Here is a 27,398-nt window from a genome sequence, read left to right as displayed (position 1 = left end):
ATGTTTGAAAATGTTCATATTGTTTTATGTTGTCGTGCATTAAACCCAGGTTGAAGAGAGATCCACACATGCTCAGTGTTTTTAACCGTTTTATTTAACAGTGCAAGGTACACATTTGAAGCATCCAGTACACTTGTTAAGGAAGCAAATGTTGGTCGAAAGAACAAGTCTGTTAGCAGGAAACACTGGACAGTATCAGAACAGCGCAGAACGTCACTTTACAGGAGAATACATTTTATATAGACAACAGCTTCACAGAAGAGAAGAAGAAACCATGTTTGTAACAACATGTTAGGTACCAAGATGAGCATACCTGTTCCACACAGGTAAAACAAGTGATTTTTATCCAAAAAACACAATAAGTCATACACTTAACACTGTCCTGTTTAATGTAGTGAGAACACTTTTTCCCTCAACAATAAAATATTTAGCAAAAATATGGCACAATATCAGCAAAGATTCAAAAACAAAGACAATAATATCCTTTTTAGATGTGATTTTCACTATGAGACATTTAAACCATGCCGAAAATAAAAACACATAATGAAAACACGGACTTACACTTACATCGTTCACTGTGCAGATATCTGCAGTAATGACAACAAAATGATTTCCTACATGCTAAACAGGCAAGCGAAGTTGTTCCTTAAACGTTGAATTATTCCAATTTAAAAGATGGCATGTCAAATGAGGGTTAAAAACATGACGATGTGACGAGTTCTGCAAGCTAACAAAAGGATAGTCATGCAGAACATACATAGAAACAGAACACTGACGTATAGTTAAAACACCATACACTGATGACAGTTGTGTAGATATAAGATAACATGTCTATAGTTTATCTAGAAGAGGAAGTATCCTACCTCTACTATGGCTTATGACAGCAGACAGAAGGTTAGCGATACTGTACAGTCTGTTTTCACTAGTTAGAATGCGTCTAATATTCTCCTTATGCATAGGCCTGACAGGGTCATAACACTGTGCTGTGTACTTTGGCGAGTTAAGTTGTTAAGAAACTGAATAAATTGTGCACTTAGTCTCCTATTAAGGCTAGAAATGCAAATAGTCAACATGCATGACATCTATCGGGCTGATTTATATTAAGTTAGACTTCGGTCTGTAGCACTAATTGATCATGTATTGGTTGCGTTGGTTATTGGACTATTCTCAATTGTAACAGCTGACATGTTAGTAGACACACACCCACACACACAACTATTACTCAGGGTCCTTTTGAAAAGAGGTACTGTTGAGTATTTCCTTCATGGCAGTGGATTACTTAAGTCCCTCACTGTACAATCCTAAAGCGAGACAGAGCTACAGTGTGCATCAGTTGCACAGTAAAGAAATTGTTGATTCGTCACAGCATCTTCCATTTGTTCACTGATGTGAGCTTCCCGGTCAACAGGCCAGCTCACAATGATGTAGCTGTGTTGCAAAGCGTAGGTATACAATAGATACGTAGCTGAAACGCCGGGCATTAGATACAGAGGCCCACAGAGGCAGGGAGCTTTAACGTTCAGAAGCAGTCTATTTGAGAAGAAAGGGCCGGCAAACTGCGTAACAGACACAAACTGTACTACCTTCATGTTTATGTTTAAGGCTGATTATTTTACCCAAGAAGTAACTGCCACAGGACCTACATGATACAAAATAGGCAGAATAATCTAAGTGCGTTCTTTCAGCTTTCTTGTCCGTTTAAACTCCTTTTTGTTTAAGAAAATAAACTTTTATTTATAGTCTATGATTATAAGAATTATATTTATCTGTGTTTCTAAGTGTATGTATTAATATATTGAAATCAATATAATTTACAGTTTAATACATTTAATTTGTGATTTGACGGTACCTTAATTGCACCAAAGCAGATGAATTTCGAGTCAAAAGCAAAAAGGTAGTTGTAGAGATCTGCTAAAATGGTTAGTCATGACTTGATTCAACTACTGTTTCAATTAAGACTGGAGTAAGAATCTGAATTACCATGTCAGTTGATCAACAATGACATTTTTCATTAACGGTAACATCAAGGGGGGGAAAAATGTGGGTGCATCTGAGTTCTGCCTCTAGCTAAGGCAGTTCATCGACTAGCTTTCACTTGATATGGCTTATTATAGCTTTAGTGAGCAATACAAAGCCAGAATGCAGTTAGTGTGGTTTGGATTAGTTTTATGCTCTAATTTGTTGTAACTGCAAAGTTTAAAAGCTGATTAACAGTTATTATACATTTCCTCAGAATTACATTTGATTTTATGGCAAAGCAAATGTCAATTGTATGAGAAGTTCATATCAGTTTAGACTAAATATGCCACATAAATAAGGACAAAGACCTTTATGATTACAAGTAAATCGTCATGTTCTCCCATTTTCTTTTTGCAAGTTCCGATATAAGATCACTTACAAGAAATCAGATAACAGGGCAACTGTTAGAACTAATAAAAGTGGTCTTACCACATTGCAGACACACACACACACACACACACACACACACACACACACACACACACACACACACACTCACTCACACTCCACATCCACACATCAAATAGCTCAAGGCTGGTGCCCCGTCTTCGTAGTAAAATATTCTCACCTTCGAAACCAACTACTACAGCTTTTTAGCAGCTTAAAGGCAAATATTAAATAGAACGTCCTGTTTGAAAAGGAAGTCCAAAACAAACACTGAGACAAAAGGAATGTATTAAAAACGCCTGGCTTACTCTTCTTCAGTGTAGATTTCAGTTCATCCCTCCATTAGAGGGAACATTTAACTGTTTTCTTCCTCCTAACCATTTAAATTGAGTTGGGTTTGGATGCTGGGTGACAAAGTTGACCTCAAACATGAGGCTGATCTACACCCAGAAGATGAGGAGTGGACAGTTTCACTTGAATACATGTCAGTGTTTTGATCAATCTGGTCTATTTCATTTCTCTCAATTCACATCTGTATGTTTGTACTCAGGTGATAGCTGTCTACCTCTCACTGCAGGAGGACACTGTTGTAACGTTAACCGTTCACACAGTGATCAGGCCAGACGTGGTGCTGATCAGACAACGTAGGAATGCAGATTGAAATGGACACAGCCCCGTATCCAGTTTTTTGATGTAAGCAGCATCAGTCCACTTTTGAGAGGCTGCAGGTCTAACGCTTTATCACCACCTGCTCGTACGCTCCAGCACCAACCCTGGGAAGACAAGAAAAGACAAAGTTAGCAATAAGATGGAATAAAACCTGGCTTACTGATCACAAAGTACAGCTGTCAAGTTACAATGCATTCCTACAAAAGTGTTTCTGCACCAAACCCAGCCACTATTTCATTAAAGAATTATACAATGAAATATGGCATAAGTTTAAGTTGAAGCATCTTCGAATCCTGTAGCAAAGAGCAGATGCTCAGTACCATGACTCTGCTTTATATCCACACTATCTGTTGCAGATAAAATACAGTGGCCCATCTGGCTGGATAGGCAACTTTATTTGAATGCCATGGTCCACACAGTTGTCCAACCACCATGAATGTATAACCTGTCCCACTAGTCTTACCATTTACTAATTAGTATTAATCGGTATATTTTTTTCTTGAACTATGCTTCTTGACCTGTCTTACCAAAGAAAAGAACATGGTATCAAAGTGATTTTGCGTGCGGCTCCTTCTCAATAACAGCCGCACTGCAATAAAAGCCGAAACAGTAAAATAAACTTCCGCCTAGACAGCAGCTATTGTGTACTCTAACCCAGAGAAAGTTGGAATTGCCAGTGAATATTGAACCTTTTGAAAAAAGACCTTCACAACCACCTCCACCCTCTCCAACCACTACGGATGTGCATTTCAAGTAATAATATTATTCAGCAGTCGCAGCCCCCTGGATGAAATGAGATTGCCTAAGCAATGAAAAAAATTCAGACCGTTAGTGCCCACATCTTTACACAGACCTGGCTCCATCTCAGCGCTCCGGATCAATCTAGTGCTCCCGGCAGGCGTACTGCCAGGCGCCAGTAAAAATGAAGGAAAATATGCTTCTTAAAAGAAGACGATAGTTGTATAAACTATTTAATTTATTGTATTTCTTTTAGAATTTAACGAATATTTGAAAATCATGACCCATCTCTACCAACTACAGCTCAGTGAATATCTCAGGCTTACCTGGTGGGAAGGTGATGACTTCCAAGGGCTGTGCTTCCCCCAGGGCCAACAAACAGACGCAAGCCTTCCTCTGAAACAGACACAGTTGTAGTAACATGCTGTCAGTACAGAGAGCTCCCACATCCTCTTGTATAATTCTTGTCATGAGGAGCAGCCAGTTGCTAGGCAATCTATAAATAATCATGTATTGACAGCAGCTTTTTCTTCCTAGCTTTGAGCTGGATGAGACCTTGGAAAGAAAAATGATGCCCTACTCCTCAAAATACACAGACTGACAATACGGTCAAGTTAATTATTGCCATGCAAAGTAGCTGCGCATTTAAGGATAAGACTGCAACGATCGATTGATGAGGTGAATATTTTTTGGTTAATTGTAGCGCTGAAACAATTAGCAGATTTATCTTTTGAGTCAATTTTAAAGCAAAAATTTAAAACAAACTTCCACGTGTGAATTGTTTCTACTTCTTCTGTTTCTACTGTACATTAAAAATTGTTTGGTGTTAAACAGTTGGTTGGACAGAAGAAGAGGCAGAATTGGATGGAAGTCTCAAAACTTTAATAGATGAATCCAAAAAAATATAGATAAACTAGTTCATGTTTGAGTTTATGAAGTGAAAATGTAAAAACATTCAGGAGTTAATTTGGTCCAAACTCCAAAGTATTCAGTTTAAATGTATTAAAAATTGAGAAAAACAGCAAATCTCCACATTAGAGAACAGTTTTTTTATTTTTACTTGAATGAATTGAAATTGTCGCTGATTTATGTCCTCTCAGTGAACACTTATCGTTTCTGCTATAGAGGATGAGAATATGGTTGCATTCTGTTACTTTAACTTTTCCCTGAGGAGAATCTGCCTGAATGTCCACATTGACACCCCAAAGAATGAAACCTACAGATAGGGCGATTGTGGCTCTGGATGTGTGGCCTACCTTCAGCACTGGAGTCCAGTAGGCTGGGTGTAAAGTCTTGACTTTGGAGAATTTTTTCCACAACATCGTCAGCATCCACCCGAGTATCATCCATTCTCTTTAGCTGGGACTCCATGGAGTCCTGCTTCACCGGGTGTCTGAGGGGGAAGATACTGGAGAGTCATTTTGTGTCCACTAATGGCTTCAGCCGCAAACTGAAAATACTTTGTTTGTTGTACTGTGTCTACATTTCATTTAGTGCTAAGCAGGGGTGCGGTCAACCAGAGAGCTGTGGGATTTCATCTGAGTGGGTAGAAATGATGTAGTGTTTGCATGACACACCAAAGAAAAGACAAGAAAATCCCACAAGAGAACAAAATGTTTCGAATCTAGAAAAATGTGCGTATTATGTCAAGAGAGAGTTATGTGATTTCATGTCACCTTGACAGGGCTAAGTACTGTTGCTAATTAAGTCGAGCTACTGCTAACATTTGTGGCAACTGTTTTTCCACTTTCGCTCCATACTGCTTACTGAAAACTGTGTTTTATGAAACCACTAACATTACAAACTATGGTCTGCTTGGCAATTACATCAATATCATATTTTTTGCAGTCTTCTGACAAAACCTAGGATGTTTAAAGAAACAGATCAACAAACAGGAAATACTCTTATTCACTTTCTTGCCAGTGGTAGACGAGAAAATCAATACTGCTCCCATGTTGATTGCTAAATATAAATGGACAGCCTGCAGCTGGTTAGCTTAGCAGAAACACTGGAATGGGTGGGAAACAATTCAAATGTCTTAGTCTAAAGGTAATAATCTAAACCTCTCAAGCTCATGTATTAACACATTATAGCTTTTGTTTGTTTAATCCAAAACAGAACTGAAGTGTAAAACCAACACGTGGTTTTACAGGAGGGATATGAGCCAGACTATTTCTTGGCCGGCGCAGTAACTTCCTGGAGTGTTGTTGTCACCGTGAGGTTTTCAGGCAGCCAGTATAGACTCAAGCTGCTGGTGTTACCTTGCATATACAGATATGAGCGGTTTTGATCACAGTTACTGTTCCACTGCACTGCCTCACTGCATTTTACTGCATGACAGCTGCTTCCTGAAATATGACACAGGTGTGAATATACATATCTACAATTTGGTAACTTCCCTGAAATGACTTAGTGCTACTCTATTTTGTACCTACAATAAAAAAAGGTTTTACTTAATGACTGCTCTTCTTTAAATAGGACTATAACATGAAATCTGTATGTAATTTCTTTTACTTGTTCTCCTCACATAAATCAGGACTTACCTGTTGAGTCGTTCACAGGACGAGGCGCTCCGCACTGGTGTGCCCGTTGGGTTGCTAGTGGCGGCAGTGGGGACTGGGTGTTCAGGTAGAGCAGGACAGGGTCTGGACTCTCTGTCCCGGTCCTCGCTGGGCTCCGGGATGCTGCCGATGCCTGTTGAGGCGCTGCCCACCGAATGGTTTCTCCGGTGGCTGAATTCTGACATGCTGGAGGAGCGGGAGTGACCTGTGCTGTAGCCTGACAGAGATGGACAATGATTTTATAGGAGGATAACTTTTAGGAGGTTTGAAATGCCTGGTAGGTAAGAAAAGTTAGGAAATTTGAAACTTTAAGTGCCTGTTTTTGCCAATGACAGATTCAGATTGTTATCCAAAGTGTTTGACAACTTTTCAGAAATAAGATCCTCTTTGTTTGAAAGAAAGCGATATAACAGCTGTTTCTGGTTAAAGCCACCAGACTCCATTGACAAAAACAGTAATTTTACCTCATTAACAGGAGAGTTGCTGGTCTACCATTGCCTTAATTGGTTTGCTTGTGCTATTGTATGTTAAACAAACATTGTGTTGGATCCAAACTAGCCCTTTAAAACACCAAAGTCCACCTGTCATAGCTGTTATAGCTCGCTGCCATTAATGTGTGTAGCCATATAAAATTTCACAATGGCTTAATGAAAACAAACTAATCTGTCAATAACTGTATGCTCTGAGAAATCTGTTACTGAGACACATTCATAATATTATACATTTATGTGGTACTGGTGGTCCAATCTGCTTTTAAACATTAATGAAAGAAGATCAGTTTGATACGTTAACATAGACGTCCAATAATGCTTTACTAATGGAGGACAGGTGTAAAAAATAGTACCTGTATAACACCAGAAATCATATATCCACAATCAGCCATTCATATGAGGCATTATAAGTGGGTTCTTTTTCTAGCAGAGCCCATTTTGCTGAGCCGATTTGCAACATGCAGTGTGATAAAAGATTTAGCAGTGACACCCACACACTCACGTACTATTCATGTCTGCAAGAAGCCATTTCAAGCAAGAGACATGTCAGGGAATCGCTTCATCACTACAGCCACAGAAGAGGAAACGTGCCACAATTTGAGGTTCAAGTAAATCTATCAAGAGTTACACGTGACGGGAAGCACATTTTCAAATTCAAGAAAAAGAGGGCCATTAGAGCTGTCCTCCGCAGCTCTCTGCTTCCTCTGATCTTTAATTACAGTCATCCGATCTGCCTGTAATGGAAACTCAAGCCTCAGGTTTCAACTGCTCTGCTAGAGTGTCATTGGAAAATAATAATACCACTTCCCTCCTACTTAGTCAAAGGCTTTTCTCAGTTTGACCTGACACACACATTTCCTCCAGCAAAAAGCAAAACTGGTCAGATGAATGACTGCCTCCATGTCAGGTCAGCAACTGTAAATTAAAAAACTGAATAAACCTTTACAGTTTTTAAATGTGGGATGCCCGGTACCTGAGAGTTTGGACTGTTGGCTGGCGTAGCTGGACGTTCGTGAGTGGCCGCAGCCCCCAAGCTCATCGGAAACAACAGGACACTTCCCATCTCGACTCTCTGCTAGATCAGAAAGAACAGAAGAAAAGGCAGATGGGATGATGACGGCCTGAGAGCTGTATGGGTCTGTTCTATTGCAAAAAACTGCCATAATTAGAGAACATTGTACAGCTTCTCTTATGCCTCCTGATATAGTCAAAGAGAGAAACTTGTGCCAAACAAGCACAGAACCTGTCGAGCCCACACTGTACTTACCGTGACTCATTCTCAGCTCAGTACACCAGATCTGTGAGTGGTATAGACAGTGTTTTTGTGAATGAAAGCATGAATTATTGACTGTTGTGATTCAACATTTGTTCATTTGCTCAACATTGTGCTCCAGAAGTTAATCGGTACCATGGTGAAAATCTAAAACTCAATACCACATGTTCCTTTGTAAACAGCCAACAATACACGTCAAGATACTGTTCTCTTCTTTGCAGATTAGACAGACGTAACCAGAAATTTCCAGCCCCAGATACTCTATAAACCACCCGTTCAAATGAACGAGATCTGGCCTGTTGTTGGCCGACAACACAAAGACCACAACCATAAATCCACTTTCTGTCTTGTTATGAGTAAACTTAATTGGTGTATCCATATTCTGTACAATCTGGCTTGTATCTTATTTCTGTCATCAGAGTAAACAGATTTACAACAACAGAGAAAACTCGCCTCTGCCTCCTACAGGCGGCCCTTTAGTTCAGCATCCTAGAGTTAATGAGTGTGTGATCACAGTTGGAAAGTATCTGGACACAGTAGCTCTGTTTGGGTTGTGGCAAAAATAAACACATTTAGAAAAACCGCTGTGAATCACACTGTAACTCCTTCACGATATTTTGATCACAATAGCAACAGTATCAGAACTCAGGTGGTTCTGTAATCTAAAGGAAAGCATGTGCAAAACATGATGTGAGTGTGACTAAAGGAAAAAAGCAGTAGAATGACACTTTTGGAACAGCATGTACACTGAGTCTTGACTTTTTTAAACACGTGCAGCAACATGAACACGTGCCACCATTTTAATGTCAAGAAGGCAAACTGGCAAAAGGCTGAGCTGCCAGAAAGCAGAACAGGTCAGAGTTCAAATGTCTGCAGGAAAGGAAGGAAAGGCCTCTGCCTCAGCAACACAACAAAAATTAGACACCGTTTCAAGATATATTAACCCCGAGGTGGTCACAAAGGACTATGGTTTTCTTTTCTCCAATATTTTGGTGATATTCTAGCACGTCTTTTCCAGCTATTCCTTATAAATACTGTTTTTGATGTCCACCAAGTGAATAGAAGAGAATATTACGTCTGCCAAAATAAAACTGACCATAAAGCAAACTACAGTGTAAAACTCACAAGATAGCGTATATTTATGATAAACAAAAACTACTGATTGCAATTCTAATACAGGCTGTTTTTGACCCACTTATGGAAACTTATAGCACAATATGGTGAGCACAATATATCAGTAAATTATTTGGCAACTTGAGTCTTGGATGACAAACATATATCAATATATAATAACAAAAATGCATCCACAAGATCATACACCATAATTGCACATAACAAACCTCCCATTTGAACAGATACAGCTCACACACATGAAACCCACCTGCACATACACTGCAAACACGCACAGCCAAGATGATGATCAGCATCGTCTCCAGTGTGTTGTACATATGCAAAACACACAACCCCCCCCCCCTAGACAGACTTCCACACAGACCTATTTTTAACCATGTAAGAGCCTACAGGGTCCGAGCAGATTGTAGCTGATCTAAAAGAGAACTAGTTTAAATTATACATGAAAGAGCTGCGCTACACTCTGAAGCTTCCAGGAGCATTCAACACTGCGATGTGTTCACACATGAACACACACACACACAGAACAAGGGAGAGGGGGGTGAAATGTGGCAGAAAGGGGCAGCTGGAAGACATATTTTCATTGTGCTGGATGAGAGATAGGACTCGCTTTGTTAATTAACTTTTAATGACGGTAATGTAAAAAACAAAACTACAGAGCTTGTCTTGTGTGTGGAGGCTTGAGGTCATCCATCAACCTGCAACACACACCTGTCACCTGCAGCTTTTCTATTAACTGATACTATATGCCAACAAAACCACTTTAACGTTTCCAGCAAGTTGCTAAGCTTTGTGGCCAATGAGGCTTTGCATGTGTGTTGCTTCACAACAAAAGCCTGTAAGTCATTTACCTGTGGGACATTTTTAATAATAATAATAAAAATAATGTAACGCAGCAGCAGGCAACGTCCAGTTTGTATTAGCAGCAAGGGCTAGGTGTATTTTCAAAGCTGGTACTAAAGGGACACAAGGGTGGGGGAGGATATGTTAAGGAGGCTGGTAAATCAGAGTTTATTCTGAGGTTAATTTTATATGTGAAGTACATTAATTTGCTGTAACTCGTCAGAAGGCATACTAAATCATGCCCTTCCCCAACCTGAATTTGGCCAGTATAGCCACTCAAACATTCAAATCAATTGTACTCAGGCACCAGAGTAAATTAACCTGCCACCATGTTTTTGTGGTGGGAGGAAACCCACGTGAACACAGGGACTCACAGGGAATTGTTGATTAACCCTACTTGCTACATAGCCACATATAATAGAAGTTGATGCTACAACAATGACAAAGCAATGAGGCGATGATCTACTCATGCACAGCGAGCTTGCACAATGATACTGAAGGGGTTTAACCAAACAGAAAATTAGTTTCAACATTGCGATCGCAAGCTAAAATACTGGGAGGAATATTTTAGCTTTCAGGAAAGTTGGATGTTTCCACCTCATTCTGATGTAAATCTGCGGCAATTATTAGCAGCAGCAGACACGTATTTAAAAATGGAATAAAACTCCAAACCTAACACTCTGATTTGCATTACACTCAGCATGCAGTGGGATGGCTAAAGTGCTCCATCAGGTGCCTGCAAATGTTTGGAAATGCCAATGGTGTGACTCAGCAGAGCAGACGAGTGTAATGTGGCGCGATTGGTCTCACCAGAACAGCCTTTCTGTGAGTCCCCTCCCCTCCTCTCTTCCAGGAGGCTCTCTCCATCACCCTGGATCCCGATCACTGTGGCTGTGGAGGGTGGCCTGATGACGGAGGAAAGACAATAAGGCCTTTTCTCCTCTCTTGTATTTCAAAGTGTCAGTTATTTAAATCATTCTCAGGGGAGAGAAAAGCACAAAGCACAGTGAGAAACTGAGAGAAATGAGGGAGAGAGGATTAAAACTATAAAAATCAATAAAAGGGATAGACCATAAAGGTAGGTCATAAAAGATTACTACTTAAAATAACATTCAGCTAAGGGATTATACTGTGTGCCCAGTATTTAAATAGGTGGTGAAATAAAAGAAGATGCAGCTGCTGGCATAAACATACCGTTTTAGGTCAAATTTTGCCCTTGGGTGAAGCAGCATTTCTCTCTCTGTACTGACATTTTTACAGAGAAGCCTGTTTCTACTAGAAGAACTAGTACGACAATTTGTAGTATATTGCAGGGGTGAAATCAATCAGTGCTTTTAACCTGAATATTTGATTAGCCAATAGTGATTTAGGCTTGCATTATTCTGTCTTGTCTGGTTCCCATGAAATTTTCCCTAAGCCTCACAAAGCACAGTACCACACCCACAGCATCTTGGATCAGCTCCCAAACAAATACACTCAGCAGCAGATTTGATGTCCTAACCCATAATACAGAATAACTGTTTGCCTTTATTTCATAATGGTAGTAGAGACAGAGACTGAAATGTAGGAAGAGAGAGTGCAAGAGAGAGAAAGGGGGGTTCTGATATACATAAAGTACATGACAGTCAATACAGTATGAGCTGAAGACCAAAGCAGTCTTAAAATTGAAGAATGTGTCTTAGACTTACGTTTTAAAACAGGGATCCCCTGACATGAGCTGTGTACTGATGATCACCTTCGAAAGGAAAGAGAGACTTTTTAAATGATTCAGGTTTGAGTTGCACTGAAAGTTCCCATTAGCATGGATTCTTTTTTAGTTTAAAGAAAGAAAAGGTTAAAAGCGTAGTTGAATTTTATTACAACTTTACAAGACTCAAATATGCAAACTCAAAAAGGTCACAGCTGATCTCAAACAGCTGTGGGGTTTGTTTTTTTTCTTTTTTTTTGTTCATTCAATAGTCACAAATTAGGGACTATTCTTTATGAAATAAAACAGATAGTGGCTGCGGTAAGACAAAAATCTGCATTTGCCTATTTGACACTGCTCTTCCTCTCCCACGGTTTATTTCTGTCCACAGTCTAATGGACTACCTGGATGCTTAGTCATTGTTGTTCTAAGCAATCCGAGGCGTTTATGCAAAAATGTTTTCCGTGCTTAGTTCCTAGTTGAGGGGATTGTATTCAAAACACCAAGGTATCTTCCTAAAGCAGTCAAATCAGACCGGGCGGCTGCTTCACCACAGCTTCAATGTTACCTTGAGAATGGAGTTATCCTGGCGAGTATTTTTGGTATCGTAGCCCTCCAGCAGACATCTGCGGGTTGTGTTCCCTGAGCCGGCAAACTCTGCTAAATTCAGATCTGCAAAACCAAGCTGAAGGAGAAAGAATGACACTGGGTGATCTTTGTTCTCTCTCTCTCTCTCAGGAGACTGATGTTTTGCTCAGTCAGCACTGTGACAAACTCGGATGTAAAATGACAGCGGCCAGGACATGAGAAGGAACCTCAAACTTTTTCCTTCTGTAATTTTAATATATAAGGGAAAAAGCTTTTATCTAGCCTAGAAAGTCCACGAGAAGAGATCTAGCGTGCTTATAAATAAGTAAACAATTACTTTCAAACAGTGAAAGCGACATAATGAGCCAACCTGCAGGCATGAAGGCCATCTGTTTGCTACGGGCTCACTTGGCTATCTACGCAAATATGGCTGATTATTGTAAATCTAGGTGACCGGGAGGTTGAGTTTGGGGATGGGGGTTGGACAACATTGAGTAAGTTGTGTTACCTTTGCATATGCCTTTCCACCTTTCAGCTCCTGGAGAGGACAAGAATAAACATTTAAATTAAAATGTTACCCAAAAATAAAGTTTCAAATCTTGATGTTACAACAATAATCACCATCTGCCCGTCAAATGTCTTTGAGGTTTATTTGAGTTCAAATTACTTGGATGGGGAAAGAAAAGTTTAATGAAACGTTTTTCTGCCCCTCACAAATCACTGTGCTGATGATTCATTCTTAACTCTTAACACTGGACAATCTTGAATGTTGTTGGATCCAAATGGTGGTAAGAGGCAACTGCTTGACATGTTTATGTTCAACGTCAACATGCTGGTAAAAGGAGCCACCAGTAAAGGCAAAATAAAGGCTTCTCTGGGTACATGAAATGTTTGGTGTCCTAAAACAAAGAGGTCAGGGCACACCAGAAGTAGCCTGAAGATACAATGTGGATGCACAAGATGCATTTTCACTGGGAAAGTTTATTCATTTCCTTATTTTTTATGCTGTTTGTGTCCCTTTTATCCTTAAATACAATGTTAAATGAGATGATTTAACTGTAGCACAGAGCAGATTCATTTTTAAAGCTGACAGTAGCAAAATGATGACTGGCAAAATGATTTTACAGTGATGAGTCTGTTTTCCTCAGAGTGCTGTGCTTGCAAAGTTCACATTTCACTCTCAAGTTTCAATTTGCCATATAAAAGTCTAACCAATACCAGAATTTAAACCAGCATTGCAGCATTTTTGCAAGAGATGAGACACTCCGTTTTATTGCAGCCTTGATTATACACAGGCGACAACAATAGCCTTCATTTTTGCATAAAAACCTTGCTGGAACCTTGTTATGTTGACAGGCAAATCATCACATTCAACGTCACTGTGTAGGTATATCTATTTCTGGAGCTTGGTAGCTGCATACTGTACCTTTCTGACAGACACACGACACACACAAGGATCCAGTACACCTGTCCCTGCATTGGCACTCATCTTGCACAGGAAAGAGAACCGTTTCCTCCATCGAACACAATTGGCCTGCACCGGTTCCCTGTAAGAGGAAATCACAAACACTTAACACTCTGTCAGATCAGATATCATGAAATAGTTGTGCATGTGTTGCATGTCAAACGCTACTTTACAACTGGATGTGAGACAGCTTCAGGTAATATTTTCTGATTTAAATGAGTAGAGATTGGTGCAAACACTGCCAGGATTTTGGACTTCATTTCTGCTGTATCATTTAAGCAGGTTTCTGTGAGAGTGAAAAGTGAAAAGCTGGTTAATTTCCTTCAGTTGTTTGGATTGCTCACATTATAACACCTGATGAACAGTTTGGCTCAGTACCAGAATCATAATGTGCAATATATTTACCATGGGAAAGAATACTAATTACTGTAAAACACTAAAATGGAAAAACAAACAAACAAAAGAACACTTATTTAATTCTGACTAATTTAGTTCTGACTAAAATGTGTCCATAGCAGAGTCTTGTAACTGTCAAATATCAAAAGCTGGCATCAAATATCGCAACAGTTTCTGATCTTTTTACTTTTTTTATTTATTTTTCTTTTACTGAAATAGCTCCAGATTCCAGAGGAGACATTGGCAACTGTAGACTGACTTTAGGAGAATTTTTTTTATGGCTGCTTCAGCACAATATTTAAAATCTGAGACACTTGGCTACCTTAACAAAATGGACAGTTTTGGAAAGAAATGTTTATATTCTTAGAAGCAAGTTGAAAAAAAATGTTCTGTATCAGCACCAAAACAAAAGTATTGTATTGGCATTAGTATCAGGAAATCTCAAGTAACACCCAACACTACTCATGCATCGTTATTCATAACAAACTGTGTTCAGAGAATAATGATTTTTAACAAAGAGTATGTTTTTATTACAGATGGGCAGCATGGTGGTGCTGTGGTTAGCACTGTTGCCTCACAGCAAGAAGGTCCTGGGGTGTTTCTGTGTGGAGTTTGCATGTTCTCCCCATGCTAGCGTGGGTTCTCTCCGGGTACTCCGGCTTCCTCCCACAATCCAAAGACATGCACATTAGGTTAATTGGTAACTCTAAATTGTCCGTAGGTGTGAGTGTGAGTGTGAATGGTTGTCTGTCTCTGTATGTGGCCCTGCGATTGGCTGGCGACCAGTCCAGGGTGTACCCTGCCTCTCGCCCAAAGTCAGCTGGGATAGGCTCCAGCTCCCCCACGACCCTGACGGATAAGCGGTATAGAAAATTAGATGAGATGAGATGTTTTTATTAAAGATTTTTGGACACAGCAGAGCATTGATTATCACTATTCTATAACAATGAAAACCACTTAAACTGAATGACTACTGGATTGACAATCCTCACATCTCTTCCCTGCTTAAAGCTACCGATTCAAGCTGCCAATAAATGCTTATGTGCTTAGCCTCAGACTTTTCTGGTCACTTAACAAACAAGCTAATTAATTACGCTCCTGTTTACACCTATTGATTCATTTCACTGCTGAATCTAAAGGTTACATACTCAGCCAATGACTAGAGGTTTAAATGTGAGTGAGATGTAGCTGACTTTCAGTGGGAGAATGAGATGGAGTGAAAGAGAGAAGAGCTTGTCTGCGTGGGTAGCATCACGATACCCCAGATGGCCTCTCTTTCACTGCCATCCTCTCCTCTCCCACTCACCCCACCGTATCCCTTCTGTTAAGGCAGCTCGCATGCCATTCATTTCGACTTTGCTGGACTCAAATACAGGTGGAGCTGATGGTTTTCCTGTTTAATACAACTACACCTCCAGCCCAGTCTTTTATGATGTGCAAATCTGCAAACACAGCCATTTTTTTGTCTAGATATGTTTCCCAAACTATCAGAATTATGTCAAAAAAATGTTTAGTTGTACGTTTAGTCGCACCACACCATTCATTTTGCTACAGACGAGTACTACAATTTGGTCATTAGCATTGCCAAAACATAAAAGGTCCCATATTACACAAAATGTCTTTTCTACGCAAATGTGTGTCCATATTTGGCTCCTCTTATGATATCATAAGGGGATTTGCTGATCTTGTGACCTCTTCAGGCCCCTCAGCAGGCCGACTGTCCTCGCCCACTGAAAACCTCCTGAGTCCGCTGTTGTTTTTTCCTCACTAATGCCAGCTCCCACTAAACACTGATCATGAACATCATTGACCATGAGCAGAATATGGGACCTTTAATGGGTTCTTCCTTGGCCTATGCTACTCCCTTCCACCAAGTTTTCCCATAATCCTGCTCACAAACAGACGAACAGGACCGAAAACATTATCTCCTTGGTGGAACTAATGATGCATGAAGTAAGAAATCTGACAAGAGTTTGCATCTGAAACCGTGACAAAAAGAAACTGAAGGATACAAACAGAAAATGCTGCAGTGCGGGGAGGGGTGACGACATAAGACTTAAACAATTAACAAGGTGCGCAGATCCCTGTTAAGACGGTTAAGACTGGCTGTATATACAGGCCTGTGTTGTGCACTGAATCACTATAAATAAAGAGCAGCAGATGCGTGACTGCTGTTTTACAAACACTGACTTCATCCTGACGTTGTTACATTTCAGAGAGTAAACTCCCAGAGACGGAGAGGGAACTCCCAGCCAGCTGGACTCTGTGTGCTTTGGGATTTCTGGCTTGGCTGCACGTACTGTAACTCGCAGCTCTTCTCAGCACAGCAAAACACTATTAGTGAGTGTCTGGCTGTAAGCTCAAGCAGAGGGCGTCTCTCTCATCTCTATACATGGGTCAGATATCCTGTTAAACTACAGCTGATCTCCTTTTAAAGGCAGCTGCCGTCAGACTTCACACATAAACTCTCACACAAACAAATCTTCTTGATTTGAATTTGGTGCAGGGATTTTTAATGTCTAGCTTCCATGAAAAGATCAAATCTGTCCATAAAATGCTATGCTATCAAAAAAAAGTAAACTTATATAACAAGGAAAATGTGTTTTGTGCAGAAACAATGGCTCAGTCCTGATGACAAAGCCACACCAAAGGAAAAGAAAGGCTCATAAAACAACAATCTTCACTTCCCTTACGCTCACAGTTGGGATGACTCAAAACAGCGTCAGAGGAACTATAGTTCAAGGGGTCTAATAAATCAAACTGCTGCAGAAAAATGTGATTTAATGACACTTGGACTCGTGACTACAAATTCTGCTAGTTAAAATGGTGTGTTAATGTGTTAATTAGACTCTCAACCACACGGACTTCACTGTCTGGGTTATTATGGGATTAAAGAACCTATGCAGTGGCTCCTCACATGTGAAAAATGTGCAAAGACTGTTGCAGCTACATTAAAATGACCTTAATGCTGCGAAGCATCCTAAGTCCGTCACACTGGGTTCTTTCCATTTAGCCGTTTAGAGGAGCTACTTACTGTAGAGCAAACAGAGGGCTTGTTATATAATCAGGGCGAAGCCACTTAATCCCAACTACGTCAGTCCAAAAGAAATACTTTTCCCATGGGCCACCGTTACAGAACCAGTCTAATTTATGAACAAAAACCCAAAACAGGTTATTGACTCAACTTGACAGCAATAATATCATCACCATTACACTGCTGTGGACCCCAGGGTGCCTCTGAGTAGGAATGGGAACTGATCAGATTTTATTGGTACCAATGCCATTATGGATTCTGCTTACTGATCTAATTCTTTAACTTCTTTATTCTTTCTCATGTAGGGAGAAAAGTAGGCCTGCAAATGTTTTCAGTGCATTCAAGTCTGTGTGACAACTATGTCTGCCTAATAACATTAAAACATGTTTTAATAATATAATAAATAAATGACAGTACTCCTTACTCCTTTCTCTGTTTGGATTTCCTAATAGATCATGTTTGCATGGTTTCATGTTCAAAAACACTTTGTATTTCTCATAAAGGATGTGGCTGCTGCAGCGGTTGTCTGCCTCCATGTAAACACTCTGTTTTAGAAGATGATTCATGCACTTTGTTCTTGCCTTGAACATCTTCGTGTTACCAGAAGCTGGTGTTAGTGAGGAAAGAACAATGGCGGACCGCGAGGTGGGAGTCAGGAGGTTTACTGAAGGGCCGGTGGAGGTCAAATAATTAACAGCCCCCCTGTGACATCATACAGGGAGCCAAATCTAAATGGTGTGTTTTCACACATTTACTGGAAGAAGAGAAAAGATGGTCTGTAAACACAACACGGACACATATTCATCTTGAGAGGACATTAAATATTACATTTTCTCTTTACAAAAATAGGCATATATATCTAGTAGACAGATGTTTCAGCATATTGCTGGTGTTTCCATCCTTACTTGATATTATAATTTTACAGACAGACACTTTGGACCATTTCTTCCTCCACACTAGGACTTCATCTTGCAAGTTTCCAGCAGCATAGATGCATGAGTGTAACGTCACAGCTTTGCAATGTGCAACTGACAGAAAAAGGAATTGACTGATAATCTCAGACGCAAATTCGATTCGATTATGTATTATTATGTCATATGTGCAGATAAAAAGTGTCACTGCACAATCAAATTCTTGCTTTGCCCTTTCGCCTTCAATGCCGCTTCAGGATTAAAAAATATATAAGATAAATAGATCATTGAACAAACAGTAGCTCTACAGTAAACACACACAAGGTTAAATGATTCAGATGGATCGGACAATTTGAAATTGGTTGTCAAGTCCCATCCCTAACTCCAAATAATGGATGTGCAGAGGATCATTTTGTTTCACACCACTATCTCAGTGTCCTTATAGTACAGACAACAAAATTACAGTGTGAGTTGACAGGAAAACATTTCCAACAATGAGACAGAGATGACTTGGGACAGCCTGGTCCTTTTGCATATGATTTTCAGGGCTTTACATGCATGTGTTGTTCTTAACAACAACAACTCCCACCCTGCATTACTTTAATAATAACTTTATGGCCAAAGCCAACCCAGGACATCAGTGACTGTATTGATTAAGCAGTAATAGAGAGAGGGGGGGCAGATATGTGACCAGTCAGCTGGATGCTCAAAGCACAGAAATCAATCCCACAACCAGCGAGGAAGTTAGCCAGATGCCAAATCATTGAGTGACATTTCAGGGCGCTAAATATCACATATGTTCATGTTTGTTGTCTCCACTCGATGCTAACATGTCTTTAATACTTCCACCATTCAATACTCAGTTAAAACAGCTTTGACTGGAGAGTAATGTTACATTTAAACAGCCAAAACACCGTTAAAGAGTCAGACAACTGACTAATGTTAGCTAATTTACTAACATAGCTTGTTAGCTGGTTAGCTAGTAGCATAACATTGTAGGCGAAAGCTGGTAAAATAGTTTCACCTGCGAGCTAAATAAGTAAATAAATACAAAACAGGTCTGGTCGGAGTTTTAAAGACTGTATTAAAGCCAAACATCCTCACCGAGAGGACTCCTCGGAGAAGCCGCCGTCCAGCAGTCTGACTTTACAGAAGAGGACACCGTTGACAAAGGGGACCGACGAGAGCTCGTCCAGCTCAAAGTCCACCTTGAACTTGAATTTCTTCTTTTTCATCATCATTAAATCCATACACAGATTCAGTACTCTAGAGAGGATGCTCCGATCTCGGCCGTCGCTGACATTACAGCCCCATTGTGTTGTGGCGGAGGTGCAGCGTCGTGTTGTCGTGCGGTGGGAGGATGGTGAAGCTGCTGCTCACAACAGTCCGTCAAGGCTGTCAAGCTCAGCGACGCCATGATGGACAGCCACTTCCTGTCGGGGAGTTTCAAAATAAAATCACGTGTTCTCAATTAACAGGCAGAGGTTTGCTGTTTGGAGGAGACAGAATATTGAAATCAGGTTTGAGATACAAATTAATACTACATTTATGAATGCTTAAAAATGCTGATCCCAACTATATGTGTGGCTTGCAGTGCCTGATGATATGTGCAGCATGTCCAAGTTTACAAGTTTTTTTATTTGTCATACAGTGAGATGATGATCGGCTACAGGAGGATCATCGTCCATCATCATGCATCTAGGGTTTGTACAGTGAGGTTGTGGACAACTACAGATTCAACGGGGTTTTCACCTGAACAATGAGCTGGACTTCACTGACAACACATTTGTAATTTTCAGGGTCACTCAAGGCTCAAAATCAGGAAAGTAAAAAGGACAGATGAGAATCTGAGACTTCACACAAGGTAATGTAAAAATGTATTTAAGATAAAATAAGAGTTAAGACTTTATATTTATCCCACACTGGGGTAATACACTTGTTACAGTGACAGAGGAGGCAAAAAAGGTGCAGAAACAAAGTGTTAGTAACAGAAGTAGTGCAAAAACAAGGAATATAACAAATACAAATATAAAATAATACAACACACACACACACCCAGGTATACATATAGTAAATAGTAAGTAAAGAAAAGATAGTGTATGTTGTGTATGTTCAAGTGTATCAAAACAAACATATACATATCATCATACTCACTCTGCAACACTAAATTGATACTTTGCAGATTCAGACTATTAATACAAAATATCAGCTAAATTGAATATATTATATTATATATATATATTGTTATAGGTTATACTACCCAGCAATATATAAAGTGATTAAAGTCTGTTTCATCAGCAGCGACGTCAAAGTGGTATCCATGTTGGAGTGGGGGGGCTTATTGTATTCATTTGATCCGTTTGTAAACACTGTATTTTGTGTATTTTCAAAATACTAATAAAAAGACTTTGAAAAGTCTGCATCACCCCCCTATATTCCAAGTATAAAAGATAAATTTATAGGTAGAGTTTCTATACTCTTATAGGACACATAGCTGCTTCAAAGTCAGGGGGAACACCAGCAGAGAATTGCAACCTTTAATAACATTTTTGATTTATTGCAATGCAGCAATGCATTTATTTATTTATTTTTAAATCAACCCAAATTTAGTATCTATAACATCAGACATTAACATCAGACAACAGATAAAAGCACAAGCATAGTTAACGTTATTATTATTGACTCATTTTTATTTTGTAATTTAGGCCGGATTATTTACTTCTTTACTTCTTAATTTATTGTCCTGTTATGAATTGAAATGTGGGAATAAACCGGAGCACCCGGAGAAAACCCACTATGGGAACTATGCAAACTCACTGTCTTTTTTGGACAGAGCACCGCCTCGTATGGTGCTTGTGTGATCACATAGCTCTACGTAATTGGCTGTTGGCAGCCTCAAAACACCACCTAAAAGGCTTTGTCAAAGTCTCTCCCACTTCTGAAAAGAACCTGGCTACTGCAGACTTTGGGGGCGGGTAAAGGATGGCTTTTAGATGGACTTTGAGATACTTCACAACAGCATCATCAAAAGATGTATTATTTGATGTCATTGCTGCTTCCAGTGTTTGTTTTGGAGAGCCAAACTCCTTGTTGAGCTCTTTTATCACTGCTTTGTTGATTTTTCTCATCTTTTCCGTGATTTTTGCGACAGCAGACTCAGTGATATTGATCTCACCCAGCACCTTGTCTGATAGACGCTTTGCGATGGCGTTGATGTCTGGTATCTTCATTGACGCTGTGATTTCTTGAGGAGCTTCTGTAATGAGCCTCATGATCAGAGTAGCAACGAGGTTGTTGGTTATCCTCTGTGTTGTAAGTTTAGGTTCCGGTTCAGGTTTAGGTTTAGGTTTAAGTTTAGGTTTAGGTTCAAGATCAGGATAAGAATCAGGATCAGGTGAAGGGCTGCCACCAACGTGCATGTTGACAATGCACAACTGGTTGACGTTACTGCAAGTATCATTGAGGTTGTTGGTTATCTTCTGTGTTGTGGGAGATGAGATCTGTCCTAGTGTTATTTGTTCCTCTGTAGATGTGAAGTTGTCAGAAGAGCTACTGCAAGTATCATTGAGGTTGTTGGTTATCCACTGTGTTGTAGGAGATGAGATCTGTCCAGGTGTTATTTGTTCCTCTGTAGATGTGAAGTTGTCAGAAGAGCCACTGCAAGTATCATTGAGGTTGTTGGTTATTTCAGGATCAGGCGCAGGTCTGCCATCATCAGGCGGCATCGAAAAATTGAACAGACAGTAGTTAAAGGTAGTGTTGATGTTGATTGTTTCCACGTTACAGGAAAGGCTTATCGGGTGTATTCTGACCATTGACTTTGCTTTGATTGGCTTGACACTTGATGAATCTTGGTCTGTAGATGTGAAGGTCTCAGTGTGCATGTGGAATCTATTACCATATTCTAGTCCTATATACAAACTTTCAATCAATAGAATGCACGACATCAAAGGCAAGAGAGACGCTGTCACTGATGACATCATCCATCCTTTGATCTTCTGATGTCAGAGGGTTCTTTTGTTTTGATTTGAACTACAATGTGGCAGTAGATTCAGAATCAGAATCAGAATTACTTTAATAATCCCCAGGGGGAAATTGTTTTTTGTTACACACAACTCCAAAAGAATAAGAATAAGAATACACTTCAAACACAAGTAAAATATAAATATATAAAAGTATGAATAAAAAAAAAATGATGTATTAAAAATTATTATTACAAATTATTACACAGAGGTAAATTACTGCACCAGGTGAGTCTAGAGTCTTATAATAATAATAATAATAATAACAATAATACCACTACTAATAAAATATATAACAGCATGCACAATCATAGTAAGGCGCTGTACTATAATACCAATAATACTCCTACCACTACTACTACTACCAACAATAATATATAACAACATGTACACTCAGAATGACGAGATGTATTATATAAATTCTAATAATAATGATAATAATAATAATGATGATAATAATAATAATAATAATACAATATATACAACAACATGTACACACAGAGTGAGGAGTTGTATAGATTAATTGCCACAGGCAGGAATGATTTCCTGTGGCGCTCTGTAGTGCATCGTGGTACAATTAGTCTGCAGAATGTTCCAGTCGCCCTAACTATGTCGGAAATATAAACCAGATAAACATTAACAACCTGACAATTCAAGGCAAAGCCAACAGGAAAAAAACAAGAATGCACCAAACCACACTTAGGACGGACCAGCAGGTCATTATAGATGAAGAAAATCAACAAAGCAGTGATAAAAGAGCTCAAAGTTCCCATACTGGGTTTTCTCCGGGTGCTCCGGTTAAAAATAAAAATGAGTCAATAATAATAACGTTTACTATGCTTGTGCTTTTATCTGTTGTCTGATGTTAATGTCTGATGTTATAGATACTAAATTTGGGTTGATTTAAAAATAAATAAATAAATGCATTGCTGCATTGCAATAAATCAAAAATGTTATTAAAGGTTGCAATTCTCTGCTGGTGTTCCCCCTGACTTTGAAGCAGCTATGTGTCCTATAAGAGTATAGAAACTCTACCTATAAATTTATCTTTTATACTTGGAATATAGGGGGGTGATGCAGACTTTTCAAAGTCTTTTTATTAGTATTTTGAAAATACACAAAATACAGTGTTTACAAACGGATCGGAGCATCCTCTCTAGAGTACTGAATCTGTGTATGGATTTAATGATGATGAAAAAGAAGAAATTCAAGTTCAAGGTGGACTTTGAGCTGGACGAGCTCTCGTCGGTCCCCTTTGTCAACGGTGTCCTCTTCTGTAAAGTCAGACTGCTGGACGGCGGCTTCTCCGAGGAGTCCTCTCGGTGAGGATGTTTGGCTTTAATACAGTCTTTAAAACTCCGACCAGACCTGTTTTGTATTTATTTACTTATTTAGCTCGCAGGTCAAACTATTTTACCAGCTTTCGCCTACAATGTTATGCTACTAGCTAACCAGCTAACAAGCTATGTTAGTAAATTAGCTAACATTAGTCAGTTGTCTGACTCTTTAACGGTGTTTTGGCTGTTTAAATGTAACATTACTCTCCAGTCAAAGCTGTTTTAACTGAGTATTGAATGGTGGAAGTATTAAAGACATGTTAGCATCGAGTGGAGACAACAAACATGAACATATGTGATATTTAGCGCCCTGAAATGTCACTCAATGATTTGGCATCTGGCTAACTTCCTCGCTGGTTGTGGGATTGATTTATGTGCTTTGAGCATCCAGCTGACTGGTCACATATCTGCCCCCCCTCTCTCTATTACTGCTTAATCAATACAGTCACTGATGTCCTGGGTTGGCTTTGGCCATAAAGTTATTATTAAAGTAATGCAGGGTGGGAGTTGTTGTTGTTAAGAACAACACATGCATGTAAAGCCCTGAAAATCATATGCAAAAGGACCAGGCTGTCCCAAGTCATCTCTGTCTCATTGTTGGAAATGTTTTCCTGTCAACTCACACTGTAATTTTGTTGTCTGTACTATAAGGACACTGAGATAGTGGTGTGAAACAAAATGATCCTCTGCACATCCATTATTTGGAGTTAGGGATGGGACTTGACAACCAATTTCAAATTGTCCGATCCATCTGAATCATTTAACCTTGTGTGTGTTTACTGTAGAGCTACTGTTTGTTCAATTATCTATTTATCTTATATATTTTTTTATCCTGAAGCGGCATTGAAGGCGAAAGGGCAAAGCAAGAATTTGATTGTGCAGTGACACTTTTTATCTGCACATATGACATAATAATACATAATCGAATCGAATTTGCGTCTGAGATTATCAGTCAATTCCTTTTTCTGTCAGTTGCACATTGCAAAGCTGTGACGTTACACTCATGCATCTATGCTGCTGGAAACTTGCAAGATGAAGTCCTAGTGTGGAGGAAGAAATGGTCCAAAGTGTCTGTCTGTAAAATTATAATATCAAGTAAGGATGGAAACACCAGCAATATGCTGAAACATCTGTCTACTAGATATATATGCCTATTTTTGTAAAGAGAAAAATGTAATATTTAATGTCCTCTCAAGATAAATATGTGTCTGTCTCGTCTGTCTTGTCTCACAGCCGAACCGTTTCACCCACAGTCGCCAAAAATGCACCAAAATGTAGATAAACATGTCTTCTTTAAGAGCATGTAACCATTTCAGCTGTTGGACTCGTGGTTTTTCGCCCCACGGCTCCAAAGCACCAGGACACGACTCCCTCATTCACTCTAATGTTATTTCAGCTCTGAAATCTTTGACCAAACCCACAATGTTTGGACTTTTAAAACTGTGAAACTGAGGTCATTTTTCAACTTTATCCAAACAAATAATGCAGTTTCGTGTTCAGCGGAGTCTTCTGCTGCTCATGGTGGTGTCGGTTGACTAAAATCACAGCTTTATGCCGTTTCTCCCTCCTTTTTCTCATTTTACATGGGTGTGTGTGGTGACGTCATCAGCGATGTTCCACTCACCATGACGTGTGAAGAGTTTCTGAAACCGTCTCAAAGTTCAAACTGTGGGTGAAGGTGAGCTTTTTATTGTGGGCTGCGACTTTCAGACGACTGTCCCACCTCTGCTGATCAAATAATCTCACATTCCTCAGTGAGCCTGATAACTTAATAAGGGTGAGTCGGGGGGAAAAGGTGAGGAGAGCTCACATAGGTGTAGTAAAACAGGAGTTTATGATGAAGATATGATAAAAAGGTAATTAACAAACAGCTTCAGGCAGTCTTGTCCTCATTCAGCACAGAAATTCACCTCCTGAAACTTGGCTTTTCCAGTCATATGGACAAAGACGCATTCATTAATATCAGCACGCTATTTAGTTCTATTTATTTGGATTAAAATACTTCAAATTCAGGTGTAAACAAATAAAATAAAAGCCAGTTAAAAGTCGAAGGGAAGCATAATGACATACAATTAGACCAGTTACAAGAGTGGAACAGCTGCCACCAAGCTCAGAGCTGTCGGCACCGCACATCCGGTTAATACACACCTACTTCAAAATAAGAGCAGGGACAAAAATGTCGAACAAAGAAAAAGTTGTCTTACATCATATTTTATAGGAATTATGGATGAGCTGTATCACAAATAAACTGTCCTCCCCTGTAAGCACTGTATGTTTTGATGTAATTCTGAGTTAAGAGAAGGTAAGAGATTGACAATTGTTTTTAATCTTTTGCATGTACATTTACCCATTCCATATTTCCTAACAACAGTACATCATGCTTTTCACATTTGCACTATTCTCAAACCTGCTGCTACTTATATGTGACTTAACTGTCATAAATTGACACTTTCTTCTTAACGTGTGTTACTTTTTCCTATTGCGCTTTTAATTTTGTATTTTTAATGTTGGCTGTTGCAACACCCGAATTTCCCCCATGGGGATCAATAAAGGATTATCTCATCTTATCTTATTTTATTTGAACAAAACATAGTTCTGCATTATAAGTTCACTAGATTCAGTGAAGTAAAAGTAGCTAAATAACAAAATAAATAAATGATATAAATGTTTCCCTTTTAAAGAAGCCAACACAAAATGGAAGAAATGCTTGTATCTTACCACAAAATCAAATCTACCGTTAACACAACATAAATTGATGACAAGTGCAAGAGCACTCTGTATCACACAGTTCCACTAAAATAATGTTGGGGTCAGTACTCTGCCTGACACGAACATCAAAATATATTTGCACCCTTTCTGGGGAAATGTGGCTATTTGGCTATGGAGCTGGAGCTGGAGGGCCTCAGGCTTGGACCTGGTCCAGGGTCCATAGGAGAAGAGAGCCAGGAGAAGAGAGAGCTGAGTAAAGGGGAAGAGCAGTGGGGGAACTCTGCTTACGTTGGTTGACCTTGGGTTGCGGGGTCATGTGCCACACATTTGACCAGTGGTGGCTGGAAAGCTGGGTCCAGGGGTGCATTTAGGACATAGGTGTGAAAACTTGACAACTCTGGGAAATTACCACAGTGACCTTGACCACCAAAATCTAACCACTTCATCCTTAATTCCAAGTGGGCGTTAAAAATAATGTTAAAAATAATGCCAAATTTGAAGGAATCCCCTCGAGGCATTCCTGAAATTCAAAAGAATGGGATGGATAGATTGAAAACATAATTAAGAAAGATTTAAAAAATACAGACCTGAGATTTTAATTCAAAATCTTATCTCATCTCATCATCTATACTGCTTATCCGTCAGGGTCGCGGGGGAGTTGGAGCCTGTCCCAGCTAACCTCGGGCGAGAGGCAGGGTACATCCCGGACAGGTCGCCAGCCCAAAGTGTAGGGGAGGTAAGAAGTGGTATAGTGCTGCTATGTTTCTTCATTTGAAAAAAATATAGGACTGGATGACGGGCAACTCAACATTCAGATCTCATTTTTTTATTCTTTTTTTGATGCTAGAGCACTCCCAAGACCACTCACGAGAACAGACCTTGAATGCACTGGTAGAGCAGGATTAAACAGGAACTACAGCCACAGCAGTCAATTTGTAAATTGACATTAATGGTCAGGTTGTTAACGTTGAGCTGGTTGGCGTTTTCGTTAACGTTGACCTGGTTCATATTCCCGGCATTGTCGGCAACTGGAACATTTTGCCCAGTCCATCCCTGATGACATCGTCCGCACTAGCTTGGCCACATACACACTAGAGATGGGATTTACGGCTCTTTGAAGGGAGCCGGATCTTGAGG

At 39.6% G+C, this 27,398-nt stretch overlaps 1 protein-coding gene across 2 annotated transcripts; it reads right to left on the bottom strand.

Moving 5' to 3' along the window:
* Positions 1–90: 90 nt before the first annotated feature.
* On the bottom strand, positions 91–19,497 carry fam102bb (family with sequence similarity 102 member Bb). 2 transcript variants are annotated; one of them, XM_070832667.1, is made up of 11 exons: positions 19,298–19,497; positions 13,814–13,934; positions 12,896–12,925; positions 12,368–12,484; positions 11,801–11,847; positions 10,923–11,017; positions 7,839–7,940; positions 6,357–6,591; positions 5,070–5,206; positions 4,140–4,209; positions 91–3,179 (listed from the first exon to the last, which is right to left on the bottom strand). In XM_070832667.1, the coding sequence occupies exons 1-11, from the start codon at positions 19,441–19,443 to the stop codon at positions 3,137–3,139; spliced, it is 1,143 nt and encodes a 380-aa protein (XP_070688768.1). In that variant the 5' UTR covers positions 19,444–19,497; the 3' UTR covers positions 91–3,136. The 2 variants fall into 2 exon arrangements, with proteins under 2 accessions (XP_070688768.1, XP_070688770.1); XM_070832669.1 differs by having other exon boundaries at positions 7,839–7,937.
* Positions 19,498–27,398: the final 7,901 nt, after the last annotated feature.

Source organism: Pempheris klunzingeri, chromosome 6 (assembly GCF_042242105.1).
Source record: "Pempheris klunzingeri isolate RE-2024b chromosome 6, fPemKlu1.hap1, whole genome shotgun sequence".
In the NCBI taxonomy this organism is placed as follows: Eukaryota; Metazoa; Chordata; class Actinopteri; order Acropomatiformes; family Pempheridae; genus Pempheris; species Pempheris klunzingeri.
The sequence above is the reverse complement of the archived record's forward strand: the minus strand, read 5'-3'. Positions and strand labels throughout refer to the sequence as shown.